This window comes from Pangasianodon hypophthalmus, chromosome 17 (genome assembly GCF_027358585.1).
Source record: "Pangasianodon hypophthalmus isolate fPanHyp1 chromosome 17, fPanHyp1.pri, whole genome shotgun sequence".
Lineage (NCBI taxonomy): Eukaryota > Metazoa > Chordata > Actinopteri > Siluriformes > Pangasiidae > Pangasianodon > Pangasianodon hypophthalmus.
Window position 1 is genome coordinate 21,102,184 of NC_069726.1, and position 16,090 is coordinate 21,118,273.

Here is a 16,090-nt window from a genome sequence, read left to right on the forward strand (position 1 = left end):
TTTTGATTATAAAATAAAAACAAAAAACTCTGTTCACCCAGTTTAACTCAACACATTAAATGTTTCCAATGAAATATTTGTGATTTGGTGCAATTTGTTCGTTGGTGCTGTATTTTCGCTATGGCTGTGAGAAGTTAGTGGTTGTCTGTGCTTTAATGTCAGAGGGAGACGCTGTTACTGCTAGCGTTGTTACGATGGCGGTTAATCAGAGAAAAAACATTTCAACAATCTAAAACATAAGGGATAATGTTTCACTGTTAGCTCCTAAGGAACAAGAGCTTCTTTTCTCATTCACCATTTTACAATGATGTTCAATGTCATATTAATGAGAAATACAATACAGATGTAGTGGAGACGCTGGTGTAAACACTGAGCTGAAAGTCCCAGAATGCAATGCAGGTATATAACCTAGTTAGCTTGAGCGATCTATGATATGATGAGTGTGATAGACAGACTAAAGAGCTGCTGCATCACTCTCTTTAGGTGGAGATGAAGCAAAGGCTAAATCCTACTGCACCACTATCAGCAGGTAGTCGAATGGCTTTGTGGGTAATGTAGGAAATGGGTAACCAGAGTGAAAATAGAGCAACATGTCAATGAAAGAGGTTTAAACTAAAAAAAAAAGGCAACTCAGAATGTCATTATAAAATCTTGGACACCACTGAAGACCACATGTTAATTATAAAGATTATTATGCAAGTCGTTCAGGGTGGATTTTTTTTTTTAAAATCCCCTGAAACTCCCCTTGTTTTAATTCAATAATAACAGTGAATTACTACCAAGTCATTTGAACAGTATTTTCCCACTTTGTAAGCACTCATGAAACAAATCAAGCCCTGAGAAACACATCATATACAGTAGATCACCATCTCACACACACATCTTTATAAATTCATAAGCGGAATTAGTTGTTTTCTCAGCGACCTGGCAACCCTGCTCCTGCTCTGACTGACCGATTTCACTAACCCTTTATATTTAAGACACTAAACCGACTTGTAATTTGAAACACTTGTCAAATAAACATGCTCATAAACTTCAATCTCTTTTATTTTATTTATTTTTTTTATGTTTATTGTAACTGCTGTAACTTTAACAGGCCTAAACTACAGTTTCTCCTCCACCGCGTCTCATCATGGCGGCGTTTTCCCCTCACAGCTGACTCGTATTTTTATCTTTCCGAGCACTTTTTAACAGATTATCTGACTTTTTGCTCGGTTATTACTTGGATGAAATATATTTTTGACATCATGAGCTATATTACGGCCCCTTTTCTTCCCCCGCTGTGTTTAGTGTACAAACTGGACAGTCGGCTTATGAAGCGAGAAGGCGGCCATTTTGCCTGCGCGCGAGAGAAAGAGCGCGCGAGGAGCCACAGCGCAGCCGTGTGGTCGCGAGCGTACGAATGAAACAGGAAATACCGAATACGGCTACAGCTCCGCCATCTTGAAGGGGGCAAGATGAGCTCATTGACTTGAGCTGAATTTATCTTCAGCAAAGAATTTCTCAATAATGCTAACACACGGTGCTGCATTTGGGTATTAAAAATAGCCAACACCCCCCCAGACAAGACAGCAGGTAATCGTGTTTCATACTTCAAGGCATTGATAATATGTGTAGTAACATTTCGAACATAAAGAGTTACATGTTTATCAGAGTACACCCGCATCTCTCCATAAACATGGCCGCTTCCAATATGGCGGACGCTTTGACGTGTCACAGTAAGCAGGCATCTATTTTTATTTATTTATTTATTTAAAATATATCTGTGGTCGTGAGGCGCAGTGAGTGAATTAAACAGGGGGAATATGAGGAAGTATAGATATGTAGCTCGTCTGTTTATGTCTCTATGTGTTTCTTTAATTTATTGAAAAGTTGGTTACATTCCATCTACATGAATCAGCTCATCTAATAAGTAAATTAAAAACCCCGGATGAAAACCCGGAAGCAAGCCTTTTTAGTTACCATGGCAACGATATCTTAACACTTCTGCTGAACACTCGAAAACTCTTTCAAGTTTTCGTTTTCCTTGTTATTTATTTTCCCTCAGACACACACACACACACATATATATATATATATATATATATATATATGTACATACTTCTCAAAATTCACCAAATCCAAAAAATATCATTTTAATTTTAAAATACTATGGAATTTTCCTGTAAACACCTTTAAGTGCCAAACTGTCAGAATAACTGTCAGGAAAAATTACAAATTAATCTCTGTGGCATATTTTCTACAAATATTACTTTTTGCTTGCTTGTTTTGAAAACCCTTTTGGGAGACATAATCTGCACTGCAGCTCAACCTTGTGGCTCAATGTGGTAACTGCAGCGCTGCTCTTACCGTGAAAGGAGACAAAAACAAAACAAAAAACCCGAATTAATGAAATAGTTGTGACGTGAAAATACAGTGTGACAGTAAAATCAGTCACACTGAATTTTTTTAGTTTAGGGATCAAAGATAGTCCCTATTTTACAGAAAAAAAAGATTGTGTTTTACATTTAATTATTACTCAATGTGTGTTTGAATTATTACACTGATGTAAGAGTGATGATGAAATGCAAATAACATGTAGAATTACATAAAGGGCAAGTTTTAAACTTGCATTTAGTTGTATTGCTTTGTAAATCTTTCAGGTGAAAGCGTCACCAAATATTAACTGTAGTTGTTCTGCAGCAAAAAGTGCAGCACTTAGAAAAACCTTTGTTTGTACAGTATTGTGGTGAATTAAAATGACTCTAAAGTGACTCTGAAGTGACTCTATGCAATCAAAAATATCATTAATTACACATTATTCATGTTCATTAAAGTGAAACTCCACATTAACCATGTTTATATTGATTATAATTTGTTGATTGGTGGTGTATTTTAATTATTCCTGTGAGAAGTGTGCGATTTTCTGCCGCTCTGACATCAGAGTGTGATATTTCTAGCGCAGTTACAGTGACATTCAGTAGGAGAGAAATCTTAAACACAAGGGGATAACAGTAAGATTTTGCTATTAGCCCCTAAAAAACAAGTTTCTTTTCTCACTTATCATTTTCCAGCGATGTTCAGTGACGTATTAATGAGAAATCCAGCGTAGAAATAGTGACATTGGTGCAAATGTTGGACTCAGAGTCACAGAATGCAGTGCAGCTATACAACACACTTGCCTCCGAGTTACAGAGTTTACGATTTGGCTAGTTAGAGATCGACGAGATGACGAGTGTGATGGCGTTGATGGTGGTATTAGAATCAAAGTTGAAGTTTCGGAAGCTGATCTGTTGAGCAGAGTGTACAGATGAGGAGTTGAGAGAGCCGGTCAGACTAAAGCGCCGCTGCATCGCTCACTTTAGGTAGAAATGAAGCGAGGTCAGTCATTACAAAAATAAATCTAGATGCCAGTGAGGATCACATGTTCATTATAAAGATTAATATGCAAGTCATTCAGGGTGGAGTTTTCCTTTAATTCTGCGGTTGACTATATATTTAATTTCATTCCTTCTTTTGGCATAAAGCTCTAATTAAAACCATTAAAAACTTTGCTGGGCCAGTTTGTTTTTGTGCAGGTATTAAACACAGTGAGACAGTAAGGAGGCGCTACAGTTAGAGTCACGTTTATTTACAGCAGAATCCTGACCGGATGAAGGGGAGCAGGTTAAAGGAGATGAAAACGTTTAGGTACAGCGCGTCAGGATCCATAGGTCACTACACAGTTCTTAATTTATTTATTTTTTTTAAATCCACTTTTATACAGAATCCTTTTGGCCGTAACGCAGATGTGCCAACGGAGCCCAGCGCCCTCTGCTGGCAGGGAGTGAAGAGGGATGGGAAAAAGTATAAAATAAAACACTAAGAAAAATACAAATAAGGGGATAAAACAAACAAACAAAAAAAAAAAAAAACAAAACAAAAAGGTGGTGAAGCTTGTCATAAAAAAGAAAACCTTTTGAAAATGTTCAATCATTCCATGATTTCAGAGTTTCATGTCCATAAGGGGGGCTGGCAGGGGATCAAGAAAGGGATTGTGGGTAAGTCGACATCTGTGATGCTCCGAATGTGCCGTGGTCAGGACAATGTTCTCTGCCTGGCGTCTGTGAGGTCCCTGTCCCTGTCCCTGTCTGAGATACAGGGCCCGAGGCGTCCAAACCCTCCGAGGATCTTTGTAGCCCGAGCACTTGTGTTTATGTTGTTGTGCAATCATACGCTCGTTCGTTCGCTGAAAGCCTGCGTGTGCGCGAGTGTTGCAGTGCTGCCGTGGGCTTCCTGAACGACGACACACTGTACACTTCACATGCAAGGCCAGACAACTCACAGATTTAGAAATAATGAAACGGGTAACAAGTAGAAAAAAAAAAAAAAAAATAAAGGAGCGGAACTCAAGAAAATCTCGACAGACAAACCAGCAAACCTCACTGACACACACCAGTCACTCACACACACCAGTCACACACAATTCCAGTCTCTTAGGGCAAATAATTGTCAAGAAAATACTAAAATAAAGGGAGAATTAGAACGCAAGCCACTAGGCATGTGCCAGTTATCACTTTTACAACATATTGTGACAATTTAATGCACAAATTACTGTTATCTTGGATTCTTACTTCAGGGAGATTTGAAAGAGCCGTCTCAAAGAAGGGAATCCCATAATTGGGTTAGGAATTTGTTCGGATAATACTGGCACATGCCTACAAGCCACACCGCTTCTTAACGACAACCGTAATCAGCGCTGAGCCCGTCGACTGTAAGAGCACCATTCTGAACAGACTTAACAGAGGTAATGCCATACATTCAGTTCAGTCAGACAGACACACACACACACACACACACACACACACACACACACACACACACACACACACACACACACACACACACACACACACACACACACACACACACACACACACACTCTTTCTCTAGCATACTGAAGCCCCTCTTGAAGCCGTGCCACCCTTTAGTCCCTCCTGCTAGTTACCTGCAGCTTAAAGGAATAGTTTGGTGAAAAGTTAGTTCTGAAACCATGAAGCCAGTGTAGCGTCGTATTAGAAATGAAAATGATAAGTCATTAATAATAATAATAATAATAATAATAATACGCTACAGGCCATGCTGTTATAGGAAAATAATCCACACTGGGTGGTGGGATTTTCAATTCATCAATGAGCAGGACGTCATCCTTTTGAACTGTTTGTACTTATATTTAATTATATAATACATCTATGAGACAAGTAAGTTCCTGTTCTCTCTTACGTTATAGCAGCTATAAACAGTCATTCCCTCACCAGCTTCTCTTCTGAAGTTAAAAAGACAAAAAAAACACAGCTTATGTTAGAGAAACCAGAAAGCACAAAAGTCCTCTGTCCTGAAGACTTACTGATTGTTACAAAATGCTGGCACTGGAGACTCCTTCCAATAAATGTTACATAAACATCTCTATACGGAAATACGCTTTTCTTTATTAAATAATAACTTTTTCTTAATCCATTTATTATTAGATGTGCTTTCACAGCTATTAGTCTGTTTGCTGAATTCAAATCAGAGTGAAATGTGAAACTTTTGGTTTGTTTTGTTTTCTCACTGTACGCAACTGAGTAAACCAGATAACAACGGGTGTGTAGCGCTGAGGAAAAAAAGAAAACGTGTAAAGCGCTCTTTCTTTCTTTAATTGGTCAGAAATACGGTGCTGAGAAATTAAACAGAACTTTACTGTGTGGTGTGTGTAGAATTCACAAAACATAATCTGAGCACACACACACACACACACAACAGCTGCATTCAATATATTACTAGATAATTATATAAACAACTATTTGAAAACATTTTGTGTATCGTCTCTGGGATTTATTTTCTCTTTTTGTTCAGTCAAAATCTCCAGAGCACATCGCATTTCCGCAGCGCTACAGCTCTGTCCTTTGCCATGGTTTGCAACTCATTTTAGCAGTTCATGTCTACAGAAAAAAAAACATCAAAACCGCAATTTAAAACTCACTTCCTGCCGTTGGATCGAATCGACCTCGAAGAGTTTGACTGGAAGCAGACAGAAATCACCTCGCTGAGATGGTCTCGGAACCGGACTAAAGAAGAAAACACACTAGAGTTCGATTCAGGTGGACTAAACACTGCATATGTGAAAGCACCCTCAGATTACATGAAGCGTCGATCATACGAGTGAATGAACTGTTACTATAGAAACGATTACATGTCAGAACGAGTGCATTAATATAAACCTGTTACTGATTTATTAATCGGCAAGCTTCTGAAGAATTCATCAGTGCGGTGGTATAAAGCAGACTAGGACACGGTGAGACTTAGTGTGATCTATAAAAATGAACAAAACTTGAACACATCATCTTGGGAATCCTGCCCATGGCCTTCCATTATCTCAGAACTCCAAAAAACAAAACAAAACAAACAAACAAAAAAAAAAAGCTGCAAACATCAGACCCCAAACATGTCTTTGGGGTGAGAAATCGTCCAAATTTCACCAAACTATTTCTTTAAACGAGGGAACATGGTCGTAAAAAGTGTATATGGTGCGACTTTCAGAGAAAAAAAAAAAAACTGCATTTCCCATCAACCTCTCACTACAAATCCACCTAAAAAGCAACAAAGGGAAAAGCACGAAAAAAACCCTCACTCACACAGACACACAATTCATATTTGATCACACAGACATACACACTTGCACCCCAACATGATAACCCTAATACATGTGTACACATATATACATAGAGGGGCGTGGCCTTCCCAACGGTAAGGACACACTCCGTTTCATAATGCGTTGTTTCTGTATATGCCAAGAATAAAATCTTTCTAAATAAAATACACATATCTGTAAAGGGGAAAGGGGATGGGCTTATAAGAGAGGAGGAGAGGACGCAAAAGAGAGAGAGAGAGAAGCAGGAAAGCGTCTGTGGCCTTGTGTGTATGTGTGTGTGTGTGTGTGTATGTGTGCGCATGTTGGTCCCCTCAGGGTCATCACTGTCCTAAGCTGAGACTTTCTCAGCGTCTTGTCCGTGGTTCAAAAAACAAAACTAAACAAAAAACAAACAAAAAAAAACCCCCAAAAACAAACAAACAAAAAACAAAACACACCAACAGTCTGCAAATCCATAATGACGCCGATTAGAAAAAAAATAATCACGTGGAGCTCATCGAGCACCAGTTGTGTCCCGTAAAGACAAGTCTATTAAGGAGTGGCCTCTCAGTCCAACAGGGACCAATGGGGGAGATGAGAGAGAGAAAGAGAGAGAGAGAGAGAGAGAGAGAGAGAGAGAGAGGAAACAGAAGAGGTAATAAAAAGAGAAGGTGAGTGAATGTGCTGAGCAGAATCCATCTGGCAGTGAAGTCAAGCTGCTCTCCATCTGATCCATGAATAAGGAGATGAGAAGACGTGTGCGACTCCCCCCTCCCATGTTCCTGCTCTCCCTCTCCCTGTGTGTGTTGGGGATGAGTTGAAGTGAATGCTGCCCGTCTCGCTCATGGCCATCATACGTCCATGAACCGGGAGCTGCTGGACTTGGCATGGAAAGGCTCAGACCACATGCGCCGCAGATCGCCCTGCAAATGTCAACACAAGGTCAGAACTGTCAGATTTTCCCATCCTTGTGATGACCTGGTCACTCTCTCTCGCACACACACTCACACACACACACACACACACACACACACACACACACACACAACTTGGACTCTGATACTGCCACTAAACACTACGTAAACATGTAACTATATAAACGAGACGAATACTGAAGACTGTATGGGTTGTAGAGGGGTGGGGGTCATGGTGAGAAGGTCCCAGGCAACGAAACCTTAAATTCAACTAAAATAAATTCAAAATCATTAAATATATACAATCTGTCCATGACCCCAAAGCAACAGTGGCTAACAAATAAAGCAGTCCAACCTACCCATAAAGTTTACTGTGAAAAAACTGCCCAAATTTTTACATAAGCTGTATAATCTATTTACTAAAATAGCAGCGAGTCAATATTTACAAACTTAGTTTCAACTTCAACTATTGACCCATCAGTCACTTCCAGCTTGTGCGTCACTTCATAACTGTGCCCTAATCTACAGCAGTACATCGCCGAAGAACTAAAGCGAGGCTGATATTCACAGAAAAGAATTTCTGTGACACACTTTTACTACTTTATTACTACTTTTTATTCCTGAGTGACACTAGCCTCATAGGTCCAGTGCAAAATTAAAGAAGTACATGTCGGACGTCAAGTATGTCCTGGATGATCGTGCACATTTGGGGAAAGTGGGAGAATTCTGTAAATTTGACTGTATGCAGTCGTACCTTCAGGTAGGCCATGGTGAGCAGAGGCAGCAGGGTGAAGGGCACCAGGTAGAGCAGAGCGGGCTGCGCTGCACGGTGAATCCGAGACGCCACAGTCGCAGTCAGCAGACCTGAGAGAGAGAGAGAGAGAGAGAGAGAGAGAGAGAGGGAGAGCAAGAGAGAAAGAGAGGGGCAGGAGAGAGTGAGGGGCAGACATTGAGAGGAAGAGAGAGACATACAGACAGAGTGTGACATGAGGGGAGAGACACAGACAGTGTTAGAGAGAGAGAGAGAGAGAGAGAGAGAGAGAGAGAGAGAGAGAGAAGGAAGGACTCATTATAATATCTATAGGGACAGAAGACATCTCCTAACAGGACGCTATAGGATTAGAGCACATCCTGGTCTTTAGATCTCAGTCTATAGGATTAGAAAACTCTACACACATTCTATAGGATTAAAAACATACACCAGTCTACAGGATTATGGAGCCGAAAGTCCAAATGTGAATTTAACTCGTTTTATTTGCACTGTCATAAAGCAGCTTTACAGAAATCTGCCTGTAGATTTGGATCCCTAAGGAAGAAGCCAGAGACGACTCTGACAAGGAAGAAAATTCCTGTAATCCAAGTTTATCCTGCACTCATCCCAGGACACACTGACAGTAAGATCATATCCAAAATCCTTTGTTTGCTTGAGAGTCAGAAATGTACAGAATTTGGAGATTTTGGGAGAGATCATTAAATAATTATCTGAACAAAATGGAATATTTTGAAGCACTAACACAGTCAATAAAGGTTATGACACTGAATGAGCTAGGAGCAAAATAAGTAAGTAAATAAAAAATAAGCAAGTAAATTAAAAACTAAAAATCCTTTGTACACAACTATCTAATTGTACACATCCATCCAAACCCACATCTTATCTAATGCAGAACAGCTGTACTCTAACTCACCCACGAAGTAGCCGATGAGGGTGCAGTGGAAGTAGGAGACGCGCTGCATGCGCCCGGACATGTTGGCGGGGCTCTGTGCCTCGCCACTCGCCTGCTTTTTGTAATTGTCGTAGCGCAGCACGAAGCAGAGCAGCAGGCCGGGCATGACGATGTCGCCGATGCCCAGCATGGAGAAGTGGCTGCCCGTGGAGCTCGGGAACACCAGCTTGCCTGGGAGCGAGAGGCGTGGCACGTCCCGGCCCATGCTGGGACCCAGGTGCAGCTTACGGGAGATAACGTCCAGCGGGTTATCAGCCGGCTGCGTGGCCACCTTCACCATCACGTTACTGTTAAAGATGTAAGCTGAGAAGAAGACCTGAAGACCAGAGGAGGGACAGAGATTCACACAGTTACACTCGCACGCTGTGCTCAGAAGTGTAGAACAACCACCAGTGCACAGTGCACAGTGGTCAGTGTGTGTGTGTGTGTGTGTGTGTTGTTCTTACCCAGAACACATCATAGATGAGCAGACCAGACAGGAGCAGGCAGGACACCTTCAGACTGGGCAATCTCACAAAGGCAATCATCGCCACACACAGACCCATCGCCAGCGCTGCACAGAGAAACAGCATCAACACCAACACATCAGTTAACAGAAGAAAATCTAATTTAAATAATTGTCCAATATTTCGGAAATTTACGGAGCTGATTTAAGTAGCTAAAAAATGAACGCAAGTCTACATCACCCAAACACTTTTCCAGTAAACTATTCCATTCACACTTGCTCACATGGTTTGGGACACTCTATGACTTTCTGTAATCTATTAAAAAAAAAAAACAACCAAATTTCCACCCTGTAACCGACCGCCGTTACGGCGTGTCCACGTGGGACAACCGGAATTACTCTCCCCCCAAGTGCAGTTTGGTAGCATCCCGTTCCCATTAGTATATGCAAGAAGCACAAGGGTGAGTCAAATGAAAACTAGGACATAAATTCGAGAAACAGTACAACAAATTTGTAGTTGCATGAGTAAAAATGTGCTACTGGTCCATTGCTGAGGAAATATTCTAAATAAAAATCATTATGTGATGTGTACAATAAAATTAAACTGAGAAGTGTGAGATGCTCATGCATTTCAGGTGGATGTCAGACAGTAGCAGGGGTGCTGACAACACAAATACACACACACACACACACACACACACACACACCATATTAAGAACACTGCCATAAAAAAAAACCTTTATGACAGTTCCACTCAAAGTCAATAACAGAGCAGATAATGACATTATATCTATAAAACCGGATCTGCACTTCTTTTCAGCTGTCATTTCAATATCTCTACGCTTACAGTGAAGCTAGCTGGCTTTCAAACGCAAACAGAAAATCCCCTGATTCTGATTGGTTAATTGTGTTTCTCATCATAGCACCTGATAGCCAATAAAATATGATTCAACAAACTTAAGGACGTGTTCACCTGACGTCTGGAACCACAGTTAAGAATCCACTGACATTTCATGAACTTCACTGAAGCGCAACTACTGCGCAAAATTGACATCTGACATTGAAAAATATTGTTTTGCACTCTAATATTCATAAACATATACATAATGATCTGTGCTGTATGCGTGTTATGTTAATTATCCACGAATAAGCATTTTAAACTGGAAAATACTTCTAGTGGGAAACTCTGTCTCCTGACGTTTGACAGCAGGCTTGTACACAAAGCTGGAAGTGATGTAAAGTAAATGATAATGACATTACAGGGCTTAATGATGTATATGAAGATTTCAGGCATGTGTTTATGGAGAAGTTCTTTCAGTAAATTAGCACAGTCAGTGTTACCACAGTAACAGGGATTACAGTGACAAACACTGAACAACAAAGTTCTTCATAACGCACCTTAATATGCAGATCAACAAAAAGAACAAACAATTATATAACGAATTAAACTGAATAAACAGGTATCACAGGTATAAACCACAAGGTAGCACCTGATCGTGAAGCTCCATTTGGAACACAGCCCATCAGGCACTCAGAGACACACGGGTGTTAAAGCAATTAAGAGCATTGAAAGCCAAGAATTTTGTACTTGTAAAATGAAACATTTAACCAGGTATAAAATAAGAACTTTGTTGACTTAGCACTTTTGAACTGATCTTTTGCTAGTGTATGTACAGTAGCTTCTGAGTATCGCGAACATCAACTTGGTGCTAGCATACGGCGCCTTAAAGTCGACCATCGAGAGACACGACATCAGGAAGACCTGAGCAACCCTTTGGAAATGTATGAAGAAAAAAAAAAAATAAATATATATATGCTTTTAAGTATATCTCAAAAATTCTCTGTTTGAGATATACTTAAAAGCATTTTGAATTTTTTTTTTTTTTGAGTGACTATACCTTTATACCTTATGTTTGAAAATTTCACTGCCATTTTAAGACGTACAGTCAGGACCATAAATATTTGGACTTTGAAAAAGCCATACCGTGGTAGCTGACTTTGGAGCACCCTGTGGTTTCTCAAGTTTTCCTCGTCAAGCTACTGAACATGAATAAATTTTATAAGACTGTCAGCTTATGACTTTCAGGTGCTGCTGATTGACGTGACCTCAAAAAACAAAGAATACTAACAAATAAAAGGCGTAATAAAAGACGTACGTTTTGGGTGCTCTGTGCTAACATAACTTTAAAATTCCATGTGTGCGAGAGCAGGAATTAGCATTATGTTGAATTACAAGGCTGAAGTAGTAAACATTACTGTAAACTATAGCAGAGGCTTTGACAAGACAAAACACTGAACTAAGCTGAACAGATACTTCTTTTTTTGCTAAACAAACAAAAATTAAGGGGAAGGTTGTGTTTTACTCTCGAGTGTCTTATGATCTGGAAAAATGTGCCACTGCACGAAATGAATAATTACAGTAACGTAAGTGGAGAAAAGATGAAAGTACGTGATGACTACTTAGCAGCTTATAATGTGAAGCAGGACTCGTAAGTAAAACAAATAGGGTTTTATCAACGTTACACGCTTTCCAAGATACATTAGATTCTCAGTGACACACAAACACAGACAGACAGACAGACTCCTACCGTCCATGAGGAGCCAGTGTCCTGTGAGCACCCAGATGAGGACGAGCATGACCGAGAGGGAGAAGGAGAGCAGCTCAGCCAGCGTGAAACGGCCACAGCAGCCAAATGAAATCCTGCACGTAAAACACACACACACACACACACACACTGTATATACGCAGATACACAAATAGTCTAAACAAACTTGACCTGCAGCTTAGCTAGCAAAACATGGAGGATAACCGAGAGTTCGTTCGGCCAAGAGTTCGGCCGAGATCCTATGAGGTTTTGTTTGTTTGTTTGTGAGTTACAGACTTTGAGTACTTATCGGTATTTCTGAATGAGTCCCTGAACACTTCTGACAAACATTATGTATATATTTTAATTATGTTCATTACTGCAGTATCCAGTAATACAGCACAGATGCATCAATCGCGTCTCCGGATGAACTGAAATCAGTTGTGGATATGAAATAAAAATAAGTTATTTTTGTAAACAAATTATAATCCAAGATGCTGTACCTGATGGTGGTGTGTTAAAAATATAACTCAGTAATCACCTGTTTACTTTTTAATAAATTTACCTACAGTGTAAGATTCATAGCCATTTCAGTAGCTGTACAGAAAAATCATTTTAAGTAACAGTTGTAGGTGTTCATCCTGTGCGTCTGACTTTCCTTCACCCAACCTTATACTGCTGTGTTTTCCCTTCCGCCTTCAGTGGCTTTTTAAAAAGCAATAATTCACTTGATCTGGTGTGAAAAAAAAAAAAAAAAAAATTATTTTCCCTATCTTCTTCCTACTAGTATTCTTCCTAGCTTCCTTTTGTTCCTAGCTCTTTTGGCAAACATGTTTTTACTGCAACCTTGAGTGTTAAAAAGGCACTTATTATTATTTCACACAGCATAACTTTATATGCTCATACAGTAGCACGTGGGTCACATCCCAAATGGCTGAATCCCAAATGACTCACAATTTGAAAATATAGTGCACTATGTAGGGTGAAGAAACTATTATTTCCACTTTCTATATGCTGTGCTGAAACAAATACCAATATAACAAGCACATAATTTGTTAATTCATTCATTTTCAGTATTTAATTAAACAAATTTAGAGCAGAATGAGCCAATGTTGTTTTCTACCAGCAACAAATATCAAATAAAATATTTCTGTAGATGTATAATGACCTACAGATGTACATGACAAGAGAAAAAACGATTTCATAGACACACTCATCTGAATCACCTTTCTAAGTGACAATGTTTAACACCCTGGACTTTTTCTTGGCTTCTGGCTCTCTTTCGGCTCAGTGCTGTGAAGCTGACGATGTGAAAGCATCCAGTAAAAAGGTTCATCTTCTAAATCCAGACTAATTACTACAGACAACTTTGAACAAGAGCCACAAAGCCTGCTAGTCACCTGCATCTTCTAGATCCACAGGTTTTAAGTTAAACCTTAATTTAGCCTTTTTTTGGTTAAAGGAGCTAGTAGGAACGCACCTCTCTGAGAATCGGTGTTCACCCGATATTTCCCATAAATGTGGGACTGGAATCTGATCGGGTCTGAAATGTTTTTCATTCTGGTGTATTAATGCCTTGAGTGCGTGCACTGCTGATTGACACAAGGCAAACATTTCATATGAACATGAACATGAACATGCCTGCAAGGCCCATAACAACTTGCACAGCAAGTCTGAAAATGTGGTTTCTATAGAGACTTCCAGGGCACACCTGAAAGTGCCGTTTCCATAGCAACTTGCATAGCACACCTGAAATTGTCATTTCTATAGCAACTAACATGGCACACCTGAAAATGCCGTTTCTATAGCAACTAACATGGCACACCTGAAAATGCCGTTTCTATAGCAACTTGCATGGCACACCTGAAAATGCCGTTTCTATAGCAACTAACATGTCACACCTGAAAATGCAGTTTCTATAGCAACTTGCACAACATACCTGAAAATGCCATTTCTACAGCAGCTTGAATGTAATGCCACAGACTTCTGTTTCTATAGCAACTTGCACCGTGAGCCTTAACATGGAGTTTCTATAGCAACTCGTACAGCGAACCTGAAAATGGAGTTTCTATAGCAACTTGCACAGTGAGCCCGAAAACAGCGTTTCTATAGCAACTTGCACAGTGAGCCTGAAAACGGCGTTTCTATAGCAACTTTCACAGCGAGCCTGAAAATGGAGTTTCTATAGCAAGTTGTACAGCGAGCCTGAAAATGCAGTTTCTATAGCAACTTGCATAACATATTTGAAAGTGCTGTTTCTATAGCAACTTGCATGGCATGCCTGAAAACACCGTTTCTATAGACACGTTTACACAGAATCTGAAAATGCAACTTGTACAGCGAATGAGAAAATGCAGTTTCTATAGCAACTTCACATGAGCACATGAGGTCTGAAAATACTGTTTGTAACATGCTTACTAAAAGATGAATGAATACATGAATGCTCAGAGTTTTGCAGAAATGATCTAGTTTATCTTTTTTTTTTTTTTTTTGACAGGCATCCTGACACACCAAATCCACTATACAAATGAAACACTTGGATGCACAAAAGCCTTAGTATGGTGAGCCGGTATACAAGAAGCAGCCGTACAGCAATGAAGTGAAGAAACATCTGGATTGATCTTACTTGTTCTGTGGGGAGCAGGGTCGTGTCAGATACTGGCACATCGGCAACAGCAGGAATGCAAACGCTATAGTAGCCAGAACTGACACAGAGAGAGAGAGAGAATTAGTAAGTGAATGACCCGAGTGTCAAAGGAAAGTATATATGTACACACACATACACACACACACACACACCCTTACCTGCAGTGCAGATGGTGAAGACCACCTGGACCGAATCGAAGAAGAAGAACATGACTAGGAGCGAGACAGATGCTCCGATTGGGAGGAACAGAGCCTGTGTGGAGTCGATGGTCTGAATACCTGAAACACACACACACACACACACACACACACACACACACAATCATGTATTACAGTAATTAGGGCTGGTATGACTGTGTACCCTGAAATATCTGAAAGTCATGAAGGTTTGGGTTTAGATGAAATGGTTTAACAGCCAGAATGGCAGACGCGGATTTTACGCTGCTAAAGATGTGTTTAATACGTTTTTTAAAAAACCACAACAACACTGTTGCAATAGCATAACAAATATACACAGTTGTTTAAATAACTACAGCTGTGAGTAAGTGGCATGAAGCAAAATAAAATAACAAAAAGACACAACACGCTTCTTGAACACAAACTACCTGCCAAACAGCAGTGTTGCACATAATAATAATAATGGTATGTTTTTATTATTATTATTATTATTATTATTATTTAAATTACTTTTACATAAATATTAAAATTAATTGAATATAAACTGATTAAATGTTTTGGAGATAAATAAATAACATGACTTTCCTGTTAAATTTTCATATTTAGTTTTAAAGATTAAGAACAAAATTGTAAACATAACATCAGCTGAAAGAACTGAATAAAAACAATCACAATGTGATCTCAGAAAAGTGTATTGTGACAAAATTTATCACAATATCGTCATATCGCCCAGCCCTAATTATGCCTATATTCTAATTATTCAATTTCTTACATGATTTTAATGATTTATGTATCAGGATTTATATATATATATAAAATAGGACTGATTGAGGCCTGGTCCTATTGTTGTTACTTTCTACATGCTTCAGCTTGAATCATCAGATGGCATGAAATTTAATTTATTTATTTGTTCATTTATTCATTAATTTTAAAATGCAAGCTGAGGAGTCTTCACTCAAGTCCCCATTTCA

At 39.4% G+C, this 16,090-nt stretch overlaps 1 protein-coding gene across 1 annotated transcript in view; it reads right to left on the reverse strand.

Moving 5' to 3' along the window:
• Positions 1 to 3,589: 3,589 nt before the first annotated feature.
• The window catches only part of sppl3 (signal peptide peptidase 3), a 44,516-nt gene continuing 32,015 nt past the window's right edge, over positions 3,590 to 16,090 (reverse strand). The window contains exons 4-10 of the mRNA XM_026942600.3: positions 15,102 to 15,221; positions 14,923 to 15,001; positions 12,300 to 12,412; positions 9,713 to 9,819; positions 9,228 to 9,582; positions 8,297 to 8,406; positions 3,590 to 7,551 (exon numbers count right to left, since the gene is read on the reverse strand). Coding sequence (XP_026798401.1) covers positions 7,480 to 7,551; positions 8,297 to 8,406; positions 9,228 to 9,582; positions 9,713 to 9,819; positions 12,300 to 12,412; positions 14,923 to 15,001; positions 15,102 to 15,221 — 956 coding nt within the window. The 3' untranslated portion in view covers positions 3,590 to 7,479. The remainder of the gene's footprint in view (positions 7,552 to 8,296; positions 8,407 to 9,227; positions 9,583 to 9,712; positions 9,820 to 12,299; positions 12,413 to 14,922; positions 15,002 to 15,101; positions 15,222 to 16,090) is intronic.